Genomic DNA, 27,929 nt, shown 5'->3' on the forward strand with positions numbered 1-27,929 from the left:
TTTGCGAAGTTTCCGGTGCAAACTGACTCATCCACACAGTTTCATCCGCAACCGTATTTTCTGCCTAATAAACTTCTCAAGACAGGTTTAAAAAAATATTAAAATTCCTGGTATTAAGCAGGGCTGCAATTGTTTCACATTTTCCTTGACGGCCAGAAGAACTTTGGCTGGATGAGTGAGGAATGCAAAGCGAGAGGCGCTCTCAGCTGTAATTACCGAGCGGGAGCCAGGCGGACATTTTTCACCATGTCCGCGTCCTTGACCGTCTGAGCGGAGCGGAAATTAAGCGGCCGCCGCGATTACGAGCTCGGTGAAGAATTAATGAAAATAAATAAATAACCGCCTCGCTAACTGTCCGTCTGCCGCTGCCCCAATTGTCCGTCCTCAAGGTTACTCCAGCAATTTTCCTTGAGAACAGGAAGTACGCTCGTAACCGAGGAGAGTAATGAGCGCCTCTCTCTCCACTTTCTGTCTCTGGGACAGCCGGCCAGCAAAAAGACAGGAAGTGCCCATCAGAGACAGGAAGTAGCCACCGGTGAGGACCGTGTCGCTGTATATGCTCAACCACAGATCTGCCGCAGGACACCTGGACCACAAACATCGGTGATCGCAAACACGCATAAACCGTGAACTGCCTTAGTTGGGCATCGACCGCCAATCCACATCACTGAGAAATAACTCAACCTGTGGCAGCGCCAGAGATTCTTCTCTAGACACTCGGCTCATTATTCTACTGTTGAAGCCGCAACATTCAAATTTGACACATTTTAGGAATCTGCGCCGTGACCAAGTGTGTTACTGTGGCAACGGATATTCTTTGCACCAAATGCAGCACCCGAGCCGCTTTTTTTCCCCCAACTTCCTGCAGTTAAGAGGAGTGTGAATGAAACACAGGAGCTGAGAGTAAATGAGTCTATGGAAGCCATGACAGTGCACAAAATCAACAAATCTCACCCTTCTGCCCAAACACCCCCACCCACCCCAACGGACACCCCGAATTTCCCAGCCCCCTTCCCCCCTTACCTGGTTTCAGCCCCGCGTCTGGTTTCAGGCCGACGTCAGCGTCCATCTCCCGAATGTCCTTCCGCAACACCGTGTAGCTGAAACACGGAGCGCGTGCGATCAGTCCTACAGTGAGCCCAGCGGCTAAACAAGGGGCCACACGTCCACCCTGCAAAGGCAGAGTTCTCACGTTCTCTCTATTCCCCCTTCACTCTCTCTATCCCCCACTCACTCTCTCTATTCCTCCCTCACTCCCTCTATTCCTCCCTCGCTCCCTCTATGTGGGCTCCCCAAACCCAGTCAGACTGTTTCCCCGTTTAAAGCAAAACCACTAAGATGTCAAGCCTCATAACGAACACGTGAACTGAAAGTAATTATAATTACAAATAATCCAATAAAATTAGTGGTAAAATTCATTACAGTGGTGGTGACGAGGGTGGGGGAGGGGTGAAGCAACAGGTGGAGACAAATGTGACAAAGGTGGGGGGGGGGGGTGAATACTTTCCTCCACCAGACTACCCCCCCCTCCCCCCACCTTAAATTCCTGAGCTAGGGGAGTTTTGTCAGCAGCACAGAGGATTACGGCTCCAATTAACATGAATTATTAAGCCAATTAGTCTCACCTTACAGTTACAGCAATCTGAGATTTCCCTGTCTCTCTCTCCCTCTCTCACCCTCTCTCCCTCTCTCTCTCTCTCTGCGGAGCACCCTCTCCACCACTAGGGGGAGCAGTACAAGCCCTCTGGCTCTCAGCCACAGGAAACATCTCAAAGAAACAGGATTCAAGTCCGAAAGGAAACATCCTCTGTCTCTATTAGAGCTGCAGCATCTGCTGCAAAGCAATCGCCTGCAAACGGAGACTCCTTCACAACAAAATGGGAACAAAACAATCAAAGGCCGGCTTTTCTCTCGCCATACTTCACTTCAAATGAGACTGGGAAGAACACCCACATTTTTTTTCCAAGTGATCTGTTCCACAGTCGAATCAAGACTTCTATCCAACAGAGTATGACAATCTCCAACGATGGGCAGTATTTCTAATACGCGTATTCAAAGTACATATTTGCAGGAATGCGTTTCATATACACTAGTGCGCTCGCCTTATTTTTGCACTTGTGTGTCTCCTGCACAGCAGCGTATGTCTTCACCATTTCGACTGGTGAGGATATATTTATTTGTGGATACTTTAGTGCATTTCCTTCCTCTCCAAACACATTGCCTCTCTGTCTCTCAAGAGTTGCGATGAGGAATTTCAGCATTTACGCTCTCTCGTTTGCGTTTAAGGCAGGGGGCACCCGGGGCCCCCCGGGGGGGGCGGGGGGGGGGTTATGCTCTCCCGTTCGCATTTAAGGCCGGCGGTTTCGACCACACTCACATTTTCCCGTCCTGGAAGGAGCGGACGAGCACGCTGTCCTTCTTCATCTGAGATTCGTCCCTGCAGTCCGGCGAAATAACCTTCAGGGAGAGGGTTTGAGAAAGGAAAGAGAAAAAAAGAGGGCGACAGAGAGAGAAAGATGGAGTGAATACAAAATCAGCCAGGGTCATATAAAAAGACAGCAGGCCAAAAACACAACAAAATCCAGGCTGGAAAAAAAAGCAGTAAAAAGATGGGAGAAAATATGGGGATCTGACTTTGCCTGTGGACACAAACCTGTAGCATCTGAAAAAGGCACCTGGTGTCCAAACCACCAGAGAAACACAGTCACTGGTGACCTGCTGCTCAGGTGAACCTCAGCAAACTCAGGTCATCTTCTGCAGACTCTGGCAACAGTGTGCCTTCTGTAATGGCTGTGGGAGTGAGCTTTTAACTGAGCAGCAGGTTGTGCTGCCATGCCCTTCAGCAGGACCCTTAACCTGGATTTCTTCAGTAAACATCTCGCTGTATAAATGGGTCAGATGTTTTTTAAAAAAGTAAAAAGTAAAAGAAAAAAAAGAAAAAATACGCTGTCTAATTCACCCTGGAAGGGAGCGCTTGCTAAATGCCTGAATGTAATCCACTGCAGCTCTGGATCAAGCCGGCTCTCGAGTACAAAAGACAAAAACGAGCGACACGCTTTCATTGGAGCCTAATTGAGTTCTGGACTCCCCGCGGCGGCGTGATCTGGGGAGACCAGATTAAAGAAAGCTGCGAGGCTCAAGGCTGAAGGCAACGGGGGAAAGCATTTGAGAAGTTCCTCCTCTCTTTAAACTGAAGTCATTTAAACGGCAGGGAGAACGAATCGCGCCACCTGGCTCATTTTGGCTGCAGCGCATGCTGACTGCCGATTGGTCAGTAGCGTGTTTTTTTCCCACTACGTTGCTTCCGTCTGTGTGTGTGCGTGAGTCCGGTGCGAAGCAAACGGCGCTCGCAGCCAACACGCGTGTGAAAGGGAAACATAAATAAACATCATTTAAAAAATCTCACCCTAACCGATGCCATCACACGTGTGCTTAGCAGAGAAGATTAACGGGAGGGGGGGGGGGAGCGTGACTCAGTGACAAAGCCTGGACGTGTGTGTGTGTGCGTGTGTGTGTGTGCATGGGTGTGTGTGTGTGTGTGTGTGTGGGGGGGGGGGTTCCCTGAAGCTACAGGGCATGGTGGTCCCACTCTCCGGCTGATGTCATCGTTACCATGGGAATGAGGGGATGGGAGATTCCACCATCAGCTGTGCCGACCCCCCCCCCCCCCTCTGAATTCCACCATTTGAGTTAAAAGGTGACGCAGCGGCCAATTATCCGCTAAACTGCTCATTTTTCAGCCTGGGGGGGGAGGGGGAGGCGGGGGGTAGAGCGGGGGGGCGGCACCACACAGCCTGCAGGGGGGGGGGGGGTAATTAACAGGACAGTGATACAGCAACCCTGTCAAACCTTCCGCTACGTCGCCAGGAGTAACAAATCGTCTCCAGTGCTCCGACACCGGCCGGGCAGACCAGAGAAATGACGCGGCTCTACCGCGGCGCGCCAAACTTAACCGATAATAACTTCATTTACACCGCGCCTTTCATATACCACACTAAAAGCACTTTCCAGAAAGGAACAGACATCTCAGAGGCACTGGAATGATAAAGAAAATACTATAGTTCCATGAAGATGTTGCATAGACTCTAGTATAGAAGTATTTTCAGTCTGGTTAACATCGCTGATTCATGCAACTCAAGCGAATGCATTCAGATTTCTTTTTTTTTTTGTTGCATCCGTTAGTCGCTCTGGTAAAGACTGTCTGCTAAATCAAGATTACATAATGTAATGCAGTGTAATGTGAAGTACAGAGACGCTGCAGGCAGACAGCGCCGGTACACACCGTGCCCACGAACAAGTCCGCAGCGAATCCTACACAACCAGCTGACACTCACCCACTTATTCTACCTGCTAAGATTTCTACGCCGATCTGTGTCATCGTACATCACCCAGAACCTCCTTTGACTCCCTGAAACTCCTACGTTCTGTTTTCTCCTCTATAACCCTTTGAAGTGTAGGCTTTTTTGGAATGGTTTTTTTTTTTCCCTTCAAAATTCTAAGTCAGTGTTCCAGAACTGTTTTACATTGCTTTCAGTTACCAGCAGTGATCGTTACATCAGCGGTGACTGTTACATTCAGTGAAGAACATTCTTATCGCACATTTGTGACCTCACACCTTAAAGAATTAAGTGCAGTCTATATGACAGTACAGACCACTTCTGGAATATTTATAACAGGCACCAAAACTGCAGTGGTCTGCCTTTAGAGGCACTGACGATAAAGATCAGGACACAAAGCTGAGAATCAGCTGAGCCCAAAACATCCTCTGCTCCTGGCGAATGGCGTACCATTGCTGGGTACCACGGGCTCGTCTTCTTGTCGCCGCTGGAGACGCAGTCCACGCACACCACCTTGCCCAGCAGCTCGTCGTTCGGTCGCTGGTCACCCTCCTCCTCCTCGCTGGAGGACGAAGACGAGTCCTCCTCTTGGCTGCGGGGGCCAAAGAAAGTGTTGAGTTTTCAGGGACGTGTTCAATGTAAGCACAAAGCCGAAGGAGTGGCATGAGGGGGTGAGACAGTCATTCTATATCATCTCTTATCAGTACTTACCAAGAGGCACTAGGGCATTGTGGGATACAGAGTTCTTTCAGATGGATTTGTTTTCATAGCTACAACTAATCAGTTGAGTAACAAGCCTTTGCATAGTGTGTGTGCTATGAAATGGGAAAAACAATCAAGTGCTTGCTCCAGAGTTATCATCACTCATGTTCTAGAGCGCTAGCAAGTGAGACTCAGGATTGGAAAAAAAAAAAAAAACATGCAAATTAAATCACAGGAAGTAAGACGAGCGCGTTTGATTTAACACGGGATCTGGAAATAACCTGTTTTATCGGTTCCCCACTGCTTTGAAGATGGTCCGCAATTACACCAAGATATGGTTCATAAATTCAACAAAAGCAAATGGTAAAAACGATGCGAAAATCGGTCGTTCTCCAGTGTGCGAGGGGGACTTTGATTGCATGAATAATTAAGGATTTATGGATTATAACAGACTGCATATGTCACCGGAATTAATAACATCAGTAACGCAGGTTTTATGGGCCATCCATACAGTGCAATTTTATACAGTGGATTTTAATTCCTTCGGAGAGGGAAGTACTGCTGGGGGTGGGGGAGGTTTTTACAGTAGGAAATGTCAAACATAACTCAGCCATTGTCTTGCCAGGGAGCACTGTTATTGGGCGTCGGTCTGCGCTCGCGTACATTTACATACCCTGCAGAACCCTGGGAAATTTAAACAAAAGGAGTCACTGACCTACAGTTCAACTTTATGAAAGAGCAATTATGTGCTGAATTTCAGTTAAAAATAGATATCTTAAAACTGTCAGTAGACTGCAGCAGGTTGGTTCAGTTCAATCTACAATACAGCACATCTCTTTAAGGATATAGGGAAATGAACCCCCACCCCTAGTGAGCATTATGGTGACATTAAATATCAAGGATTTTCTGTTTTCTTTTTTTTGGGAGGGACAGCTTTGGCTATTATAGGAATGTTTGTCAGCTATTATGTGGAGACATGCATGCACACACACACACGCCTCAAAAGGCTACCCCCCCCCCAGTTCCTGTTCCCTGTCTCCTATCTCTAAGCCACTTGGGCTGAGCCCTTTGAAGTTTCCTAGGGCCCGGAACTAAATGGTGAATTAGCTGTCCAACACCACACATAGCACACAGCATAGGTGACAAACTACAACAATAACAGGCAAAATAACTGCGCAAAGTAAATTCAATAATTATATACCCAAGCTAAACTGACATGTGAACTTAAGATGCTAAAGCATTAACAACACCAAACACCTACTGGAGAAGGGGGGGGGGGGGCGAACCAAGCAAAACAAAATGAAAACAAACCCCAGGCAACCATCGCTCCTCTCTTGCACACACCCCCCAGGACAGAATTTCATAAATTAAGAAAACCTCCGTCACAGAGTTAATGAGGAGCAGAGATAATACAAATGCATATACAAGCAAAACATCACTTTTGGGCAGAGTATGGTACCTCTTCCCCCTTCCTCCTTCAATTTGTCTCTCCCACTTGCTTTCCCTCTCTCACCCTCTCTCTCCTTTTTTCAATCAATCTCTTCCTCCTTGCCTCAGTCGTTCTCTCCCTCCCTCCATCTCTGTCTCTCGTTCTCCTTCAGTCTGTCCTTTTCTCTCTCCCTGCCTTTCTCAGTCACTTTCTCTCCCTCCATCTCTCTCTCCCTCTCCCTCAGTCTCTCTCCTCTCTCACCCTCCTTCCCTCCCACCATTTCTCTCTGCCTGCCTCCCCTCAGTCTCTCTCTCTCCATCCCCTCAGTTGCCTTATCTCTATCCCTCAATCACTCTCTCAAGCTCCTACACTCCCTCCCTCCATCTCTCTCTCTCTTGATCACTCTGTCTCCCACCTGAGAGCACAGCGCAGTTCATCAGTGAGCGAGCTTTCACTTCAGACAGACACAGCCGGCGTCGGAGGTCACTCAAAGTCTGGCAGCACACGCCTGAGGTGAAGTCTCCATGGAGGTTTATTTTCGCCACACCGCGTCACGAAGCCCTACCCAGCGCAACGAGCCCCGCAACTCGGCCACCCCCGAAACCGAACCGCTCCCTCTCCGTCTGCTACTGCCTGAACTTTCATCTGCTGAAGGTGTCCGGGAGTCCGTCAAATAAAAAATTCTACAACTAATACCAAACCAAAAAAAAAAAAAAAAAATAGACCCACAGTGAACTTTTGCAAGCCCGCTGGCCAATGGTGTTCCGTCTCCAAATAAATTTAGCTTTTACAACACGTAACGCCGCGGCAGAAATCTTTAAACCACTTTTACAACCTTATAAAAACCCCCTGTGTGCACACGCCGTGCCGACCGAATTCTTAACAGTCCCGCAGTCGATAAATAAAAGCTGTGTTTGAGAATCGGAGTCGGGCTGGGAGGCTGGAAGCAGAGGCCGCTGCAGACGGGTTTAAGTTTGAGAGACGCGACGGAGGACGGAGATATGAGAAGGACCTTCGAGGCCGCGGCCTTGGCGACGGCCGTTCCGAACGCGCCGGCCCGAGGAGAGGGCTGAGGATGTTGAAGCTGACGAGCGACGCGAGAGGAGAGGGCTCAGAAGGATTCGGCAGATCTCGAGGATATTAACACGTCTGCGCGGTCGGTAACGCTCGGATACAAAGCCTCCCGAAATCCCTCTAAATACCTTGTTTTGATACGAAACAGATAATCGTTCCAAAAAATTCTCGGGTTCCTCTTCCGAGCAGCAGAAAAGTTAATCCTGTAAGGCTCGAGAGACCAGAGACGGGGAAAACCAGCAGGTCTGTTTTTTTTGAGAAAAGACATGCTTACTTTATGGGGTGGGGCCATCATTTTACACCCCCAGTAAAAGCCAGAGACAGCTACAGTGACTGACAGGGGAAGAAATCCAATTAAAGGTGACAAATCAGTTGCTGAATTACTCCGAGCAGGAAACGCCAGTATCCCTGGAGCATTACGAAACAGAATTCAGAAGACAGGATGTGCAGCTCTATAAACGCTCTGTGTTCAGGATGTGTAGCTCTATAAACGCTCTGTGTTCAGGATGTGTAGCTCTATGATGCTCAGTGCTCAGCACGTGCAGCTCTATAAACGCTCTGTGTTCAGGATGTGCAGCTCTATGACGCTCTGTGTTCAGGATGTGTAGCTCTATAAACGCTCTGTGTTCAGGATGTGCAGCTCTATAAACGCTCTGTGTTCAGGATGTGCAGCTCTATGACGCTCTGTGTTCAGGATGTGCAGCTCTATGACGCTCTGTGTTCAGGATGTGTAGCTCTATGACGCTCAGTGCTCAGGACGTGCAGCTCTATGATGCTCAGTGCTCAGCACGTGCCGCTCTATGACGCCCTGTGTTCAGGATGTGCCGCTCTATGACGCTCTGTGTTCAGGACGCGTAGCTCTATGACGCTGTGTATTCACAGTTTACCACCACAAGCTCCATCAGACACAAGCACCATGTTGTCTCGCCCTTAACCGTGCGAGACAGGGCTGTGTTGGGCAGTGCAGAGTCTGCCACTGAAGGGGGGGGCGGGGGAGTGGGACAGGGGCCAGCTGGTTTAGAGTGAATGTCCCCTTTGTGCTGCAGGGCTCTGTACCAGAGGAGGGGCGAGGCCGTGCTCCAGGACAAGCGCTCACCAGCTGTGTTTTTGCTCCCTGAGAGGGGGACAAGCTTTGCGCCCCGCCAACGACAGCCCGCGCCCACCCGCCCGTCACCTCCCCCCGGCCCGCCCCCTCATCTCCGCGGCGCCATGGCGATGAAAAGCCGGGGGCCGGGGGCCCAGAACGGCGAGCGCTCGCTGCCTATTCACATGCTAATCGCCAGGGCGGTCAGCGAGAGAGAGAGCGGGCGAGCGAGAGAGAGAGAGCCGGCGAGCGAGAGAGAGAGAGTGAGCGAGCGAGCGAGAGGCCGGGAGGAGGGGAGGGAAGGGGAGGGGGGCGGGGATCCAGCAGCCAGTACTCACATCGGATTGGACCGTCTCCCGCGGTTGCCCTTCTTGCCGATGACTGGCGTGCCGAAGTGCTCCGGGTTGGTCAGGGGGAGTTGGTCTAGCGTCTGAAACACAGTCGCACACGCACACACAAGTCACAAACGTATACGTACAAACGCGCGCGCGCACACACACATACACACACATTACAAACTGCACTCCTGTCGCGGGAAACGGCAGAACTCCAGCGCAGCACTTTTAGCAGCCGGTAACGAGCACTGGGCCTGAATAAGTAAACATGGCCGCCTGTCATCAGCCGGCTCGTAAAACCCTCTGACAAACATCTGATACCAGCTCGTAACTTATACCTTGCCGCTTGCGAAACCCCTTGCGCATATCCGAATGCTAAAAATGAGTTTTGGAAAGCAAATAATACCCAATAAAAAATGTATTTCTATCCTCCACTCATGTCTAGTTTAGCAATCTTTCTGTCGCTGGCGATTCTGCTTTCGCACACCCCCCCCCCCCCCACCCCCCCCCCCCCACCCCAAAGTAATGCAAGAGTTGCTATTTGCATTAAAAATATTCACAGATATTTTTATTTTGTTTTTACAGAAAACAAAAAAAACTTGCATAAACCACTTCATATTTTTAAACTTTCTGTGCCAGACAGTCAAGGCAGTGAAAGTTTTGGGATTGTGCGAAAAATACTCCTTAAAAGATGTTCACATAAAGAAATGTTATTAATTCTTTGTTTCATTACAAAAACAATATGAAAATGCATCGAGTAGTTGAGTAGTGGGAATAAATGTTTAATTTAATTTGGTTTTTTTTGGGGGGTAATGAGTAGAGGAATGAGCAGAGGAACTCACCTCGCTCTCTGCAAAGTGCCGAGCTCCTTTCAGGCACAGAGAAGAACGTCTGAGGGTCTTCTCATCTCCATCATCAAACACTGCCGGAGGGAGGGAGGGAGAGGGAGAGAGAGAGAGAGAGAGAGGAAGGGGGGGAGAGAGAGAGAGGGAGAGGGAGGGGCAGAGAGAGAGGGAGGGAGACAGAGAGAGGCAGGTATGTGGGTCACACACTGTCCTCAACCTTCCTGCACACTCACACACTCTCACACACACACACAAACACAACACACACGTGTCTGTGTGTGAGCGCGGGCGTGTGTGCATGCATGCATGTGTCTGGGCGCTTGTTCAGAAACACGAGGCTGTATTTCTAATCTTAATCCTATCTAATCCGATGTGACAGCAACACCTTTTTGCATCCTTTTCATAAAACACCTGCATGTGTTTATTAGACATTCATACACACATTATACTTGTGAATGACAGACTTATGTATCCCTGAATCAAAATGGAGGGTGGCCATTCAAAAGTTCGTTATTATTTGCAGTAGTAGCAGCTGCAGCAGCAGCATCACCATTATTAAAAGTTCTATTGAAATGAGCAAAAGATGCATTGCAATACAGTGTGTGTGTGTGTGTGTGTGTGTGTGTGTGTGTGTGTGTGTGTGTGTGTGTGTGTGTGTATGTGAAAGCACGTACACCCCCCGCTCCTGCTTACCAACTGTATACAGGCTGGCGTCTGTTAATTTGTTGATTGTAGCTTCTTGGTACATTCCATCCTGTTTTCGAACTTCCACAGTAGCACCAACCTGCAGGACACACAGGAACAGCCCCCTATCACACACAGGAACAGCCCCCTATCACACACAGGAACAGCCCCCTCACACACAGGAACAGCCCCCTATCACACACAGGAACAGCCCCCTCACACACAGGAACAGCCCCCTATCACACACAGGAACAGCCCCCTATCACACACAGGAACAGCCCCCTCACACACAGGAACAGCCCCCTCACACACAGGAACAGCACCCTATCACACACAGGAACAGCCCCCTATCACACACAGGAACAGCCCCCTATCACACACAGGAACAGCCCCCTATCACACACAGGAACAGCCCCCTATCACACACAGGAACAGCACCCTATCACACACAGGAACAGCACCCTATCACACACAGGAACAGCACCCTATCACACACAGGAACAGCACCCTATCACACGCAGGAACAGCCCCCTATCACACACAGGAACAGCCCCCTCACACACAGGAACAGCACCCTATCACACGCAGGAACAGCACCCTATCACACACAGGAACAGCCCCCTATCACACACAGGAACAGCCCCCTATCACACACAGGAACAGCACCCTATCACACACAGGAACAGCCCCCTATCACACACAGGAACAGCCCCCTATCACACACAGGAACAGCTCCCTATCACACACAGGAACAGCCCCCTATCACACACAGGAACAGCACCCTATCACACACAGGAACAGCCCCCTATCACACACAGGAACAGCCCCCTATCACACACAGGAACAGCTCCCTATCACACAGAGGAACAGCCCCCTATCACACACAGGAACAGCACCCTATCACACACAGGAACAGCCCCCTATCACACACAGGAACAGCCCCCTCACACAGAGGAACAGCACCCTATCACACACAGGAACAGCGCTCGGCTGCACTGAACGGCTGAATAAATTCCAGACAGGAAGTGGGCTCAAGGTTCAGAATTGATGAGTGGAGTCGGGGCTAAATTAGCAGTACTGTGGGAGACTGGCAGCGCACGTCTGAGGAGGACACGACCGCGCAGGGGAGAGGACCAGCGCTGAATACGACGAACCGTGTTCCGACACAACCTGAAGTCCGGAACAAGCTGTGCTGTGCTAGTTAGCTATGGAATCACGAGAAAGCTTTCCCTCTTTCCAGGGAGGACGGGAGAGAGAAGGGGGGGGACGGGGGGACTGGGGGTTAAATTTCAATGAGTGACGTAGCGGGGGGGTGGGTGGTGTCGAGGGGGAGGAGGGTCCATGTAGAATGGACTTACTCGGACCCCCACCTTGGAATCTTAGTCATTTAAAATAAACCACCTGTCATGTGACTCGGGGGGGGGGGGGGGGGGAGTGTAACCGGATAGGCCAGGACACAGGAAGGGTCAAACAGGACTCCGCCCCTTTCCCTCCCCTTCGTTCCTCCAGCAGAGAAACCCAAGCACTGTGGTGATGGGACAGGACAGCGATCGGCTTCGCTCAATGGCGCCACCTGCACAACCTCAGCTGTACTGCGGTCCGCCGGAACACACACGCATCACACACACTGAAACGCCAGGATACACGTTCACATAAATTCACTGGCGTGGAGAAATCCGGTTTTTGTTCAGATCGAAAGGCAGGTCTGATTAAATTGATCAATAAGTGAATCAATTAATCAATCATTTAATTATCCCATACAGGGAAATCTGACTGCAGCAAGGGTTAAAAAATGTATTTTATTTTTAAAGAGAAAAAGATGTCCAAGTGTGTTGCGATTCTGAACCCCCACCCCTTACCTTCAAAGGCCCTCGGATGTGTTCGTCGTGCACCTCCCCCGTGGACGAGTCCTGCTTAAACGTCACCTGGGGAGCCGAAGGGAGGAGAGAATCAGAAAGGCGGAGGGAGTACAGACGCACGGCCCTCTGGGAAACGCACGTGCTCGCCGGCTCTCCGTCCACGTCTACGTCCGGGGCCCTGGAGCGGTCCTCGCTGAACGAGCCCCTCCGGCCCGACGCGCTCGAGTGGAGCGTGCGACCGGCCGGGGGGGGGGGGGGGGCGCCAGCGGCTAGCCCTCCTTACAGGGGGGGGGTATAAATTAACGAGCTCAGAGCAGAACAGCACACAGGCATCATTCCTTTTATTTCTCTGCTCTTTAAAATGCCAAGTGTACGATTACAGTTCTTTTTGCAAGCACTCAGAACGCAGAGACAAAACCCCCCGCTACTTACCCATCATGCATCACTGGCATTAAAAATACAGCAGCAGTTACAGAAAAATCATCTTCAATACATGCTAAGACGACCCCTTTTTTCATATATACACCTGAATATTTACTGAAGCAATTCAGCTAAAATACCTAGCTCACGGGAACGATGGATTTGAACCCGCAAGCCCAGCTTTCTAGCCACTACACCACACTGCCACTTCATTTCCATCAAACTCAACCCTCCAGGAAGAGCAGCCAGTTCCTCAGAGTTAAAAGCCAGCGAAACCACAGTGTGCCAAAACAGGCTCAGGAATACACATTCTCTCCTGCTAAAGAACTCAACCCTCACTACTTGCATTTGATTACAGCACTCATCCCTCATGACTCGCACCCTGCGGAAACACTCAACCCTCATAAACTCACCCCCAGCTGAAGCACTCACCCCTTCAGCATGGATACCCCAGGATAACAGGAATAAACCCAGAAATCACGCTGTGCCCCTCTGGGCAGTTTCTAACACAGTTAATAAAGTGCACGATCAGGAAGAGGAGCAGGGGGAGGACCACAAGTAGAACTGAGAGAAAGAGATGATCATAAAAAACACGCAGCACATTGCAGGATGTGATAACTGTTGCGGTGGGTAAGGGGAGACCATGGGGGAGCGCCAGTGAAATAATTCCAGAGGCAACATTTCTTTTCTTTTTTTTTGTTCTCCCCCCTGCACGGAAACTTCATTAGAATCAGCAGCACGTAGCACTGCCTGTAACTAAAGAACAAATTGCTGTAGATCAACAGGGTTATAACAGGGTACAACGCCACTATCACAGCCAACAGAACGGGAGAGGGAGAGTAGAGAGATGGATATAAAGAGAAAGAGAGAGAGAGAGGAGGCACAGAGGAGCACTTATACACTTAATGCTGAGCAGCATTATCAGTGCACCATAGTGCTTAGGGAACTGGGCTCGTAACTTGAGGTTGCAAGTTCAATTCCCTGGTGTGGCACTGCCGCTCTACTCTCAGGTACGGTACTTAACTTGAATCGCTGTAGTGTACAAAACATCCACCCGCGTAAATGGGTTATATGTAAAAGGTAAATGTCAGCTGTTTGACTCTGGATAAGGGTACTGGATACATGTGTAAATGCAAATGGACAGCTTTTGAGGACTGAGAAGCAGGATGTTAACCTGGGACATGTGATTGGATATCTGACCACCCAGGCAACCAATGAGTGTACACTTTCTGTTTAGAACAATTGTACAAAACAAGTTCAAAGTCCTGGATTCAAAGATTCTGCCAAGAACATTTTGATAGTGTTACGACATTTGTCATAAGCCTTAATACGCTGTCATATGAGGCGTTATGACAACTGCCAAACCACTGTCATAACACATACAGTTAAGGTTTTACAGAACTTATAAAATATAGCCTAATGATATTCACAGCTATTTTTTGTCATATGCTGTAATACGCTGTAACAGCAGGTTATGACAGGTGTTATAACGTGCTTATAACAGCACCACGTAGGTATTATGGAGTGTTGCCAAAATGCCTCAGTCTGGATATCACAGGCTTCATCAGCAACAGCGAGCAGACTTGTGTTTGACCAGCAGTGTGAAGCATGAGGCTTAATGTTCGCTCGGCTAAGACTCCGGTTCCCATGGAGAGACGCAGAACACACATTCACACAAACAGCCTTTTGCAGAGGTACTTATGCTCAAAACAGTCAAACAAGAGGGATGGGATTTTACTTATGTTTTATATGCCCCCCCCCCCCCAACCCCCCAAAAAAGAGATTTGAAATATCAGAGTTTTCAGAAAATATAAAAAATACATTCCTGAATGAGGACAACAGAGGCAAAATAGCTGAAGAAAAAAAATGGAAAGAAATTGCGAGAAGCATTTTTACCACCTTCCAATATACTTTTATTGAAATGCTCCCCATTCAACAAGAACCCAAATCACTTTGTGCAGATAACTCAATTTAAGAGCACTGCCGGTTATGAATGGCATCACCTAGTGTGCAGAAAATGGGGGGGGGGGGGGGGGGGAGGACGCTCCGCCAGAAAGCGTTGAACCGTGCTCGATGAACCTGCCTGCCCCGCTCAGCGGACGAATCGATCATCAGCCTCCCCAGGAAGGGGTCATCCATCCGTTCTAAAAGCACGGCTGGTCCTGGAGCGCGCCGTTTACGCATTCGATAATAACCGTCTGAGAACTGAAACGGCAGCGTGTCCTCTTCACGGGAGGAAAACCAAAACGCAGTCAAGATTTAAACAAAGGAGGCTTTGAATGAAAAAAAAAATGTAAAAAATAACACAAAATAAATCGCTGTTTGGATGCTTAGTCAGAGGGGAAGAAAGTACCAGAAAGAAGAAAAGAGGAAAGGTGACAGTTCTTAAAAAAATAAATAAAAAGCAACACTTCAAAGCAGCACGGACTGAACGTCAAACGCGGAACAGAACAAAAGAGCACCTCAGATGAACCCATTTCAGTTTTTCTGCCATTTTGTTTTCGCCAGCATCCTAATATTTTGTAACACGGCTGTCCTGGCGATACCTGGCTGTTCTGGGCCACAACTGCTCAACCAGGGCAGCCTGTAGCCACGACCAAAAAAAAAAGAAGGAAAGGATTGCTGTCAGTAGCCTGTGTGTGGGTTCGTGACATCAGTCCTGCCCCATCCATTAAGATGGTACTATGACAACAAGACCAAATAAGTAAGAAAAAAAAACCCAGGGTAAGCAGCACAGTAGATAGAAAATCAAGAACAGATTATGTACTGAATATGGATATGGGTACAGACGATGATGGGGGGGGGGGGTCTAAAAAAACAGACTTTAACATCCACCCCCCATCTAAACTCAAACCCATAGCAAACAATTTTTGTGAGTCGCTGCTGGTCCTGAGCCTAGACCACCGGCAACTCGCTAAATCTCCCACATGGCGTTTTACTCAATTTGAGAGCCCGGATTCCACAGTTCCGCATGCAGACAAGATTTTTTTTTTATGCAACTAGAGTCGAGACGCCACTGGATGCATCCCAAGCCTGGGCTGGGAAGCGGCAAAACGGCAAAAGTTTCTTCCGTCCGAGCCTGAAGCGATTTCCCGAGGTAATCCGCGCGCGGAGTCGAGCGCGGCCCGAGCCGCGTCTCGAAAAGCCGTTTACAGAACCGCTCCCGAGCTCCGCCGCGGCTCGCCGGCCAGCATTAACGCAGCGGAAATTTAATTAAAGCGCAACAAAAGCGTCCGCGGGACTCGCCTGTGTAACACGCACCCCCCCCCGCCCCGGCCGCATTTACAAGCAATCCGCCAATTATTCTGTTCCCGGTCGGGGCGGCAGCTGAAACGGATAGCGGGGGGATTTATTTTACCGCGGAAACGCGACTGGTTTCACGGTCTTTGGGAAAAAATAAAAAATAAAATAAAAAAGGCTACCGCTCATTTTCTCGACCCTGTAGTGAGTGAAAAAAACGGCGGACTGGGAAACAGAGGCGATGAGAGAGAGAGGTCCGCGGGGGCGAGACTGGAACGAGGGGGGGGGGGGGGGGGGGGGCTACAGGGGGAGGGGGACGTGGCGGGGGGGTTCAGCGAGCCTTCGGCAGGTGCTGCGGGCGCCGCAGGGACGGCGAATTAAACTACGCTTCGCGCTCCCTGAGAGAGGACGCTGTCAAATGCAGCGTGTGGAAGATCCAGCAGGGGCTCTCACTCCACGACCTTCAGTCAGTTTGGGTAAGACTGCTCAGTTTCCCTCCAAAATTTCACGAGTTGAAAAAAAATGTATAAATATTATTTTCTCAGACAAAGTCACTTTGCTCAAGCTCCCTGTGGCTACTCTGTCTTGATGAAATTGAGTGTGTGTGTGTGTGTGTGTGTGTGTGTGTGTGTTGAGCGTGTGTGTGTGTGTGTGTGTTGAGCGTGTGTGTGTGTGTGTGTGTGTGTGTGTGTTGAGCGTGTCTGTGTGTGTGTGTGTGCTTTCGTTTGTGTATGTGCGTACTGAGGTGTGGCGTTAATTTAATCCTTTACTGAGGTGTAATGTTAATTCTCCTCTCGTGGGAGCTTGCAGGAGTCACCTCAGCATCACTGCCCTGCAAACCATCAACCGCCCGCCCGCCCGCCCGCCCACCCCCGCCCCGCCCCGCCCCCCCCCCCCACCCCCCACCCGAGCCAATCGCGTAGCTTCCGTATCCATTTCGCGTTTTCTACCGCCGAGCCCTCGTTTCGAGTTGCCGTACAGCACTTCAGTCGGCCGCCATAGAGAGCGCCACAGTTTTCAGGTCACAACCCAACTCCGGCTTGGCTACAGATTTGGATCATGCGGGGGGGGGGGGTGGGTAGCGTTGAGAGAGGCTTTTTTTTTTTTTAGTTCCAACTTAAACACCCAAAGAGCTTCTCGAGTGATCTGGGGAAGGTCAATCCAAAGCTTAGCAAGCCTGAAGCTAAAGCTCTTCCTCTGCTTTTTAGAGCTTTGAAATTTTTGGGCAGAGCAAGATTTTCAAGTCTTAAGCGATCTGGAGAAATAAGAAATCGCTCGAGTGTGTGGGCCCCTACACGTGTCGTGCTTTATGTTTCACTAATCTCCATGTATTAGCTGGAGTTTGCTGAAAGCGTACAGGGTTAAGCACTTTGCTCAAAGTCACAATAGCTAAGACTCATGTGTGGGCATCTGAACATAGCATGTAAGCCTAATAATAATATTAATCATTATTTCACATCCGAAGAGCGAATCAAAGAGCTTGTCCCAAAGCCCTTTACAAGATTTCAAACCGAAATAAAAAGGTAAAGACTTGGCACCGCTTTTCCTCGTTGCCTAAGCCGTTCACACTCAGAGAAGCTGCTCTGCATGGAGCATCTGCTAACCACAGAAAATGTAAATATGGCGGCAACTGAAGATTATTAATGAACAGCTCACCACCTAGAAGAAAAAAAAAACAGTTGAAAACTCAAGTTTTCCCCTCCGGCTGCTTCTTAAGTACAGAACCAGATCCAACACAGATATCCCTATCGCCTGGCGGCCAAATTGGCATGCATCGAGCAGGAGTTCTGATCACAGGAATAACTGAATAAGTTTCCATTGTTTTCGCCCAGACCATCTGTAGACACAAAAGCTGGGCTTAGCGCAGTGATAGGCCCGTTAAACTGTCCAGTTACGGCAGCCTGAAAGGATGTAGGGCTACACAATGTATATTCAGTTTTTAAGCCCCACCCCCCACCCAGAGTTGCTCCGCCTCTCTCCGCCCTTACCTTGGCTTTGACCAGTCTCTTGGCGGTTTTGATCTTGGCTTCGCAGAAGGCTCCCCGGTACTTGGCGCTCACGTCCGTGCCCACGGTCAGGTAAGGGGGCTCCTCCAGGCTCTGGGGGGGGGGGGGGGGGGGAGGAGGAAAGGGAGGGGGAGAGCAGAGAATACATGTTCACACAAACAACTATATCACAATATTACAAGACACTGGATTCTACTTATCAAGGTCTCGATGAAAGACCATGATTAGTCAATTAGTTGAATCAGGGGTTACAGTGCTGGGCTAAAACAAAAACCTGCACCCACACCGGCCCTTTTAGGATAAGGTTAGACTTTACCCCTGTACTATAACAGTGATGGACGTGCAGAGACTCTGGACTGGGAGCGCTGTTAGCCTGGTTTATATCTCTGCTGTTGATACGGCCTCACGCGCGTGTGTGAGGCTGGAGCGCTGCTCCCTGTGGACCGAGCAGCAGCCGCTAGCGTTTGCAGCGCGTCGAGGGTAATCCCAGCACAGCGGAGGAGCGGCGGCTCTGCACCGCTGCAGCGGAGAGCGAGTGCAGGAGCGGAGAACGAGTGCAGGAGCGGAGAACGAGTGCTGCAGTGGAGAACGAGTGCAGCAGTGGAGAACGAGTGCAGGAGCGGAGAACGAGTGCAGGAGCGGAGAACGAGTGCAGCAGTGGAGAACGAGTGCAGGAGCGGAGAACGAGTGCAGGAGCGGAGAACGAGTGCAGCAGTGGAGAACGAGTGCAGGAGCGGAGAACGAGTGCAGGAGTGGAGAACGAGTGCAGCAGTGGAGAACGAGTGCAGGAGCGGAGAACGAGTGCAGCAGTGGAGAACGAGTGCAGGAGCGGAGAACGAGTGCAGGAGCGGAGAACGAGTGCTGCAGTGGAGAACGAGTGCAGGAGCGGAGAACGAGTGCAGCAGTGGAGAACGAGTGCAGGAGCGGAGAACGAGTGCAGGAGCGGAGAACGAGTGCAGGAGTGGAGAACGAGTGCTGCAGTGGAGAACGAGTGCTGCAGTGGAGAACGAGTGCAGGAGCGGAGAACGAGTGCAGCAGTGGAGAACGAGTGCAGGAGTGGAGAACGAGTGCAGGAGTGGAGAACGAGTGCAGCAGTGGAGAACGAGTGCAGGAGTGGAGAACGCCCGAACCCCCCCCCCCCCGAATTCACGCGCTGCCCCCATTATGCGCTGTTCCCGAGAGTCGCTCTCCGCCCGTACGGACGCTGCAGTGCGCCACCCGCCAACAAGGAATCACGAAAGAGGGGCTGGGGAAAGTCTGGGAATAGTCTCCTCTCTCCACCCCCCCCCCCAACCGCCTCAACCGCCTCCCGCCCTCCCCGTTTCTAATTTGGACAGCAGATTTGATTGCCTTTTTCCTTCATACTCTCAGCACATTACAAAAAGGCCCTCCTGAGAAACCCCCCCCCCCCCCCCCGAAAGTTTTTGCAGAGGCAAAACTATGCTGAGTACTGAGAGTGTAATTTAACAAACACAACCACTGTATGCATTGATAGAGTATGAACACCAACAAAACGTCCAGCGATATGGCCTTTCAAACAGCGAATTAGGCGTTTGGGCCAGCGGGAAACAGCGTTTTGGGAGCCGACGACACTCTGGGCATCAGCTGCGCAATCCCTCAGGTCTTTAGAGGAGCTGGAGATAAATCAGCAGTCACGTCTCAGCTACCTCTGTGACCCACCCCAATCCCGCCGACCGCCAAGCAGCAACTCATCCAGAGAGCCCAAGAGCCAAGTAGCCCTCAAGTAGACCGCTTGAAAAAAAAAAAAAAAAAAAGAGGTTTTATATGGTTTATAATATTTTTTCAGCCCCGTTTCCAAAATGGAGTCTGGAAGAAACTCTTTCTCAGGGAGAGACCCGAGTCAAACCACAGCCGGATTTCAGAATCGACAAAGGCATCCCCACGGTATCTCTGAGTCTTGATGCTCGATGGAACGAACCGGCATAATTCACCCAGCTCTGCAGCCTTTCAGGCTTAGCAGCAGCACACTTTCAGCCTTTGGCTCCAGCACGCTCGACTTCTGCATCTACAAATGTTTCGGGGGTAAAAAAACAATGGAACGGAAGTTTATTATATTATTTCTGTGATCACTTCATTCCCACGCCATGCAATTTCGCTACAAGGCAAAAATGATATTTGCCTTGCATCTTGCTCTGCACTTAAAGGGCAACTACAGCAAAAAAAAAAAACATTTATAAAAAATGTAAAAAAAATGTTTTTACAACTGTTATATACAACATGGTTCACAGCTAAAGAAAACAAAAACAAACGCCCACATCCACACCAGTCAAACAGAGGGGTGGACCAGGGCCCGTACCCACTGATCTAGGACCAGACTTCCCCCCACCCATGTTCTAACCTTACACACTACGAATGAAACTCCAGAACGGAACCTGGATCAGAGCCCGTGCCCACAGCCTTCTCAGGAGCCCCGAGGGCTGAGGTCGGTCTCACGTTTCGGCTCGGGACCGGGTAAGGGTCAGGATAAAGGACAGCAGGATTCCCAGATCAGAGTTCTAATCGGAGCTCTGTTACAAACGCAGGCCCGGATCAGGGAAAGGTCTGCAGATAAGCCCGACCAGACTGCACGGCCATGTTGAGCAGGATGCCGGTCTCACACAGACCAGAGACGGTGCTCCCCTGTGGGCTCCGGGCCCTCAGGATCAGCCGAAACGAGGGCTCCTTGCCCGCGAGGCATAGCCCCGGGGTCAGCAGCACCCACAGAACGCCCGGGCCCCAGCACAGGTCCCGAGGCGGAACTGCGCGGTTTTGGGAAATCAGAACGGACTGGCCTGTACAAGTCGAGAGTCCTGAAGATATTCAGCACAGCCAGGTGCACACTGAGCCACTGTCCGAACCAATCTTCCCGTGAAACCTTCTCTAATGCAAAGGGACGCCTGGGCCTTCCAAACAGAATCCACCTCTCTTGGCACGTCCGAATTCATTTTCTCTCGTTTCTTATGGACAAGCACTGACACTGTCATAAAAACATTTGCCAGAAACCAAAAGCAATGGGAAGTACACCAACAGTTAAGACTGCAGATCCCTAGTCTACCAGTCAAGTCTATGACTCATACACAGTCTATGACACTTCACACACAGTCTGAGGGGAAATCATTTCCACCCTCCAGCCACTATGACCATTATGAACCGAGGTTCAGGACTCAGACCCCGGCAGCTTCCGGAAACACTGAAAACAACTCTACAGCTGTGGTTCCAAGTTCCAACTTTCCCTGTCAGCCAGAAACATCAAAGACACTGTCACTCCAAACTGACAGCAGGTTTGACCATTGCAACAAACAACAGTGATTTTGCTCTGAAGCACTGGCTGAGAAAAGTGGTCTAGCACTGCAGTCGGGGAGGTAATTGGAGATTCGGCAGACGTGGCTTTTCGCCTACACAGCCCAGTTCAGAAAACGCAAGAAGGCCGAGGCCAGCCAACCTGACCAGCCATTCAGTTCTGATTACAAACCCAAGCCTGGTCCGTCCACAAGTCACGTCACACCGGCGCGCGGGTCCACCCGCCTATACTGTAGCTTAAGACCGCCTTCTCATCAACTTCCAACCGCCGTCGCCCGCTCCCACCCAAGCCGGACTGGACATGTCCACTTCTTATCCGCCGTGAGGAACGCCTTCCGCTCGTTCTAACGGGAGGGAAGAAACCGGCCGAACGGTCCAAGTTCAAACCGACACAAAAAAGAAAAGACGTGGGCGATTGGCTGAGAGACAAAGCGGCCAAGCTGCGCCGTGTCAGCGGTTTACAAACCGGCGACTCAAACAGAACTAGAGTGAGAGCCAATGAGAAAGAGCCGGTGCAAAAAGGTCACCAGCACTTGATCGGACAGACACAAAATAAAGTGTTAAAAACAGCCTATTTAGAAAATAATACCCCTAAAAAAAATCAAAAGAACAAAATACTTAAGTATAGCACCTTCCAAAAATATTTTTAAATGCTGTCTATGTCTAATATATTTATACTGCCGTAACAGACATGTCAATAAGGAAATGAGGAAGAAACACAGAATTTAAATGTATTCAGTCACACAACTTTGGTGACTGTGGTAAGCACACTCAACCTTATGTGAAGGAGTGTAGACAATTGCACCGTTTAAAACAGCGAGATGAAATAAGCTTCCCATAGGGGAAAAAGTCCTGCTTATAGACCTGCCAATGAGCGTTTTTTATAAAAAAAAATTTTTTTTTTTCCTCCCTTCTTCCCCCAGGAGGCAGTTATTGTGCTTGTCTTCCACTCTTTCACCTCCGGCAGCAGTCCCTACGGGTCGCCGAGGCGAAACAGCGGGCGGAGTCTTTCGTGGCGCTTTCGCGGTAAAGGCAGGTAGGTACAGAGCCCCGAACCGCGCTTCGGTGTTCCACCACCGGCTTCCGAGCGGCCCTCAGGCCTCTCTCGCGTTAGCCTCCGACGCGCGGGACAGAGCGAGGACACAAAGCCAGAGGAGCCGAAAACCTGGTGCCCTGACGCCAAATACCTTTCAGGACTTCAGGAGCATTGACAACAAAAACAGCAACAGCAGCAGCAACGGAAACACGTCTGATTCATTCAGGGAGTTACAGGGCGGGCAGGCAAGGCGGACGCAAGGCTACAACAGCCCAGCAGCACAGAGCAAAAAAATGTGGGGTCCACTGAGGTCGTGTTTTTATTTCAGGAGCCCCTGATGCGTCTTTCTTCGCCAAGCCCTGCTTAGCGTGCCACGTCATTGGTCAAGACAGGGGCCAGAGCGGAAACAGAGTTATTCGATTTGGCGATAAGAGGTAAGCGAGTCATAGGATGCCTCGGCTGATAAAAAAAAAAAAAAAGAATATCTCCATACTCTCTTTCCTTCTCCACACGAATCCCATTATTAAAACATTTCGGTTTCTGGCCTCTGCCTTTACACTGCCTGGGCCTGCTGGGTTGAAATGTGCTGGTATGCACAGCTGTTAAAAGCTGAACTTGCTACTGCCCCGCAGGAGGTCGTCCTCTCCTCCTCCCACTGACGGAGGGGAACGTGGCCTTCTGTACGGTCGTCAGCCAGCGGGACGGACCTGCCCTGCGGATTAGGGGGCGAATGGTGCGCTACTTATGATTTTCACCTCAAAAAAAAAGAGCAACCAGCTCAGCCCCGAGAATCCAGGCGAGGTGAACCGATCCAATCGACTGCTGTAATTGACCAATCACGGTTGAAGGGAAAAGGCACAGTATGGGATATATGTGTGCGTGCATGTTGGGGGGTTACGGTTAGGGTTAAACAATGTACAATTATCACAGGGGTGGCTGGAAAAAAAAAGTATGGGAACCACAGAATTTAGTGGAGGAAGAGGAAGAATGGAATGAACAGCCCATGTAGACCTCCGTACCGGTCCCCCACCCCCATTGTAGATGATGCTTCTTCACACCTGGGAAGGAGAGGTCACCAAAAGTGGCAAACAAAGGACCTTTCTGAAAAAAAAGTTTTTTTTTGTTTTTTTTAAATAAGTAAAAAATGAACTCATTTGATATCCATCAATGCAGCTAAATCCCAGAACAACTCCCTCCCTCTCTCTGATAATGGGCCATAAGCAGTCGAAATGACACTTGGCTACAGTTCACAACAGCACTATAGCTTTGAAACAACATCAATTTATTATGTGCATCACACATAATACACACATTAAAAAGCTTTCAAAAAAGCATGACTCAAGGATGTCAAAATCAGAGGGGAGAAGAAAAAAAAAAAGATCCGGCAGCAAATTTCAAAAGCTTAAAACATACCTTGGAGTTCATCTAAAAATAATTTTCCTCAGAAGAGAGAAGACAAAATTGTTCTTCTTGGACGTACGGCTCAGTTTTAATGTCAGAAGAATTTTATTACTCAGCCATACCCACATTGTGTGCTTTTTATGGTTCCCATCTAAACTTTTGTTCCAGAGGATATACATAGGCAAGGTTCCTTGCCAAGCATTTGCTCCAAGCACAGTGATGTGTTAGGAATCTGATTTGAGTATTACAGTGACTATTTTGAATCAAACAAAGGCTTTGTTTTGCACCTTGGAACAACGCGAGGCAAGATTACACCATCACAATCAGAATCTGAAGACAGCCACGGATTTTAGCACACAAACAAGACCCCCGAACGCCGCTTCTGGAAGCGTGACTTGAAGATAAGGACACGGTGCCTTGTGCGATTTCGCTGGTGTCAGTAAGCTTGTTAAAGTTTTCCCCGCTCTGTGTAGGAACCAGCGGAACGGACTCGCAGTGTCCTCACGTTCTCCCACATCGGACTGTGACTGGCACGGCCGCGGGCCAATCGGAGCAGCTCTGACTCACGAACACCGGAGCCGATTGGCCGCGCATGAAGCCCTAAGGTGAGGTGAAGCGGCCACTTCATCCTCGTCGCCGTGCTGAAAATAGCCAATCCGCCAGCCGAACGCACTCGCATTCCACAGGACCGGCGCTGTCACAGCCAAGAGGGGCCGATAAAGCGCACAGGCTCGACCCAAACCGCAAAACAAAAACATTCAGAGTGTCAATCATCCCTCATTTACTCACCTACTCATCTCTCCCTCTCTCTCTCACCTCCTCCATCTCCAGCCTCCCCCCTCTGCCTCACTCTCCTTCTCACCCCTTCTTCCTTCCTCTCTCACAGTCTCTCACCCACTCCCTCTCCCTCTCTCACTCTCACTCTTTCACACACACACACCGCTCTGTACACACACACACACACACACACACACACACAACACTCCACACACACACACAGCTCCGTACACACACACACACACACACAACACTCCACACACACACACACACACACACACACACACACACACCGCTCCGTTGACTCTCCCAGAAGCACGTATCTCAGATTACGTTTGACCTGACCTCTGCACACTTCTTGTAAAAGGGGCCGTTCAGCACTCGGGCAGAGCCTGTGAAAGGAGTGGCCGAGCTTCTGGACCCGGGGTCGGGCCCTCAGGGCAGACCCAGCTGGGTTCTGACGCACAACAAACACAAGAGAGACACGGAAGTCCAAATTTTTTAAAAATTAGGTCATGGGGCGGTTGCAGAGCCCAGTGCCAGACCTGATCCTGAAACCTCCTAGTGCCTCCACTCCTCATAAGCAGTTACGCACATTAAAAACTGCGCATAAAAACAAAGGAGCACTTTGGACGAGTCCTCATAAGGTATCCTGGGCATTTAAAAACTGTGTTTAAAAACTGAGCAGCACTTTGACGATCGCTCGTAAGGTACTCTGTGCATTAAAAAAACGTATAAAAACAAAGCAGCACTTTGATGAGTCCTCAAAATAATCTGGGCATTAAAAAAAACTGTGTAAAAACAGAGCAGCACTTTCTGCAGGACCACATAAAGTATTCTGTGTATTAAAAACTGTATAGAAATTAAAGCCACACTTTGACGAGTCCTCATAAGGTATTCTGTGCATTAAAAACTGTATGCAAAAACAAAGAGACACATCTATGAGCATGCAGTGTAATGCCCAGACCTGACCGCAGAACTTTAAATGTACACTGACAAAGACGTTATAGCATTTTTTTTTGATTCACAGTCCATCTCTGCAATAGGTCCCTGTTAACCAATAATTTAGAACCTCCATTAAAATATGTCATAATTTAATTTTCAAAAGTTCTACTTAATTTCGGGTTTCATTTAAATCATCCTCAAGTGTTTTGATAACTTCTGACCCCATTCGAGCAACTCAACGTTTGTGACACAGACAAATGCAATCATCTCACTACCAAATAGGCTACCTCCAATCAAGGTGGTTTATGCAAATGAGGACGAGCTTAACCAATTCCAGGGGGATGCTCACTTCCCACATTATCTTGCCTGGACATGAATATTTTCATCCCTCCTTTTTGTATATAAAAAATAATTTTCATCCATGTTAAGATAAATCCTTTCTTACATTCAGATAACCTGCATCAATATAGCATCAAGCCAACAACACAAAACTCAAAAATATTAGCATAAGGTAGCATCCTAAAAACCCAGGTGATTTATTAGTCATAATAAATTTCTACTTTAAAAAAATCATGTTTATTATCCCTTATGACCGCTTTTTCCCTTTACAGAAATTGGGAAAAACAAATATTCCCAGGGTACTGGACATAATTTTGGATCAGCAACACCTCCCGGTAACAGCTCCCTGGGGATGGTCTTCAGGAAACTATCGAGTGTGTCAGCAAATTCCTCTCGGCTACAACACAACGCTGCATACCTGTTTCCAACACTTCCCCTTTTCCACAATTTAAAAAATAAAAAATAAATTTGACAAAAACATCCGCGTGGCAGGTCCGAATTCCCGCCAGTGTAGCGCCTCGCCGCCGCAGACATTCCCGCTATTCGCCGGGCTCAGAACGCACAGAGCCGACACCCCGACACAATGGCCGACAGCTCCCACCAACAGCTCCGGCCAACCTGAAGACGAATCGCGGGTCTGGCATATTACTCAGCCGGGCCCAGGGAGGGCATTCCAGGACACTCCTGTTTGCGCTCAAGCAAATGGGCACATTAGCCTTCTGGTGCTACGCACATATTATCACCAGATGCAACACTTTCAAAAAAAGATTTGAAAAAATAATAGTAAAAAAAAAAAAAATAATAATAATATTTTCCTCTCTGTTCCTAGGCAAGATGGCTCCAGACTATTTTGCTCAGGAAAGCAAGATCAAGTGAAGTCCGAAGTCAAGGCAAGCTTCAAGGACTCAGGAGTAACTGGTGCCGATTGGTTAAAAATTGGGAAAGCTGTGGATGATAAACAGCTGCTAGCCAATGAACTCGCCCCCCCAACATCATCCCAAACCAGCTCACGCTCAAACACCCCCCCCCCCCCCCAACACCCCCCCATCCCCAAACACACACACCACCCTGTCATTTCACACCAAACACCGTCACAACACTCCCCGGCAATCTGATTGCATTATATATTCAGTCACACATCGACTCAACCATTTGTACTGGATAAGACCTCCACACTGGCAGTTATTTTATTTTTTTTTTTTTAAAACTCACCCACCTCAGCGATGCGTAACATTCTCCGCGGCTGTTCTTCCGCGCGACGGAGAGAGAGCGGGCGATCGAGCCCGTCGCCGCGCGGGGGGGGTGACCCGAGGCGCGGTCGCTAACGGCGGGGAGAGCATCTCCGCTCCCCCGTCCCGCCGCCCCGCGCCCCGCTATTTTTCATTATTATTTTTATTGCTCGCGCCCCTGGAACACAGATTCCCGCCGCCGCCGGGAGGAGGGAGTTATTCCAGGCTGCAGCCGCTCTACTCACACGTCACCTGCGCCAGATTGGTTTGGGGGTGGGAGGGGCAGTTTAAGCAATAAGCAGGACCATCTACACAAAATGAAGAGAGTCTGTTCCGGAGAGGAAATCATAAAATGTCCTCGCGTTGCATAAAACTGACCTGGCCCTTTATTGAAAAGCCACAGTCTCAGAAGATACTTTACAAACACCATGCCTGCAATATGGCAACTCACAAAATGGCCCGACACAGCCTCTCCAAGCCCTCCTAAAAGTGAGTGTTTATTGTTTTTTTTTTTTTGTTTTTTTAAATCAGCCAGTTGACTATTAGTCACCGAGGAGTTTTAGCCAGAGTAAACTTATTGGCTGCAGCTCACACAAGAGACCGCTTAGCTTCACACACACAGCTGCTTCCACACCAGTGACTGGGCAGCTCAGAACAACTTCAACCCTTTAAGGCTTAAGCTCACAAATGTGCAATTAGAATGTTCTTGACTGAACATTCTAATGCTGATGTAACAATTGCTACTGGCGACTGAAAGCAGTGGAGTTCTGGAACACAGACTTAGAATTTTGAAAAAAAAAAAAAACATTTCAAAAACCTACTGTTCAAAGGATTAATCAAATGTCAGTGATGGTCAGTGTGTACAGGCATGGATTCTCCTAGAGAGG

The 27,929-nt window shown here is 49.4% G+C and overlaps 1 protein-coding gene across 1 annotated transcript in view; it reads right to left on the bottom strand.

Moving 5' to 3' along the window:
• LOC118219498 (AT-rich interactive domain-containing protein 4B-like) overlaps positions 1-27,929 on the bottom strand; it is a 58,023-nt gene that overhangs the window by 17,495 nt on the left and 12,599 nt on the right. The window contains 8 exon segments of the mRNA XM_035402686.1: positions 1,024-1,100; positions 2,378-2,457; positions 4,788-4,929; positions 8,965-9,056; positions 9,804-9,883; positions 10,500-10,590; positions 12,350-12,415; positions 17,998-18,108. Coding sequence (XP_035258577.1) covers positions 1,024-1,100; positions 2,378-2,457; positions 4,788-4,929; positions 8,965-9,056; positions 9,804-9,883; positions 10,500-10,590; positions 12,350-12,415; positions 17,998-18,108 — 739 coding nt within the window.

Source organism: Anguilla anguilla, chromosome 2, assembly GCF_013347855.1.
Source record: "Anguilla anguilla isolate fAngAng1 chromosome 2, fAngAng1.pri, whole genome shotgun sequence".
NCBI classification, from domain to species: Eukaryota; Metazoa; Chordata; class Actinopteri; order Anguilliformes; family Anguillidae; genus Anguilla; species Anguilla anguilla.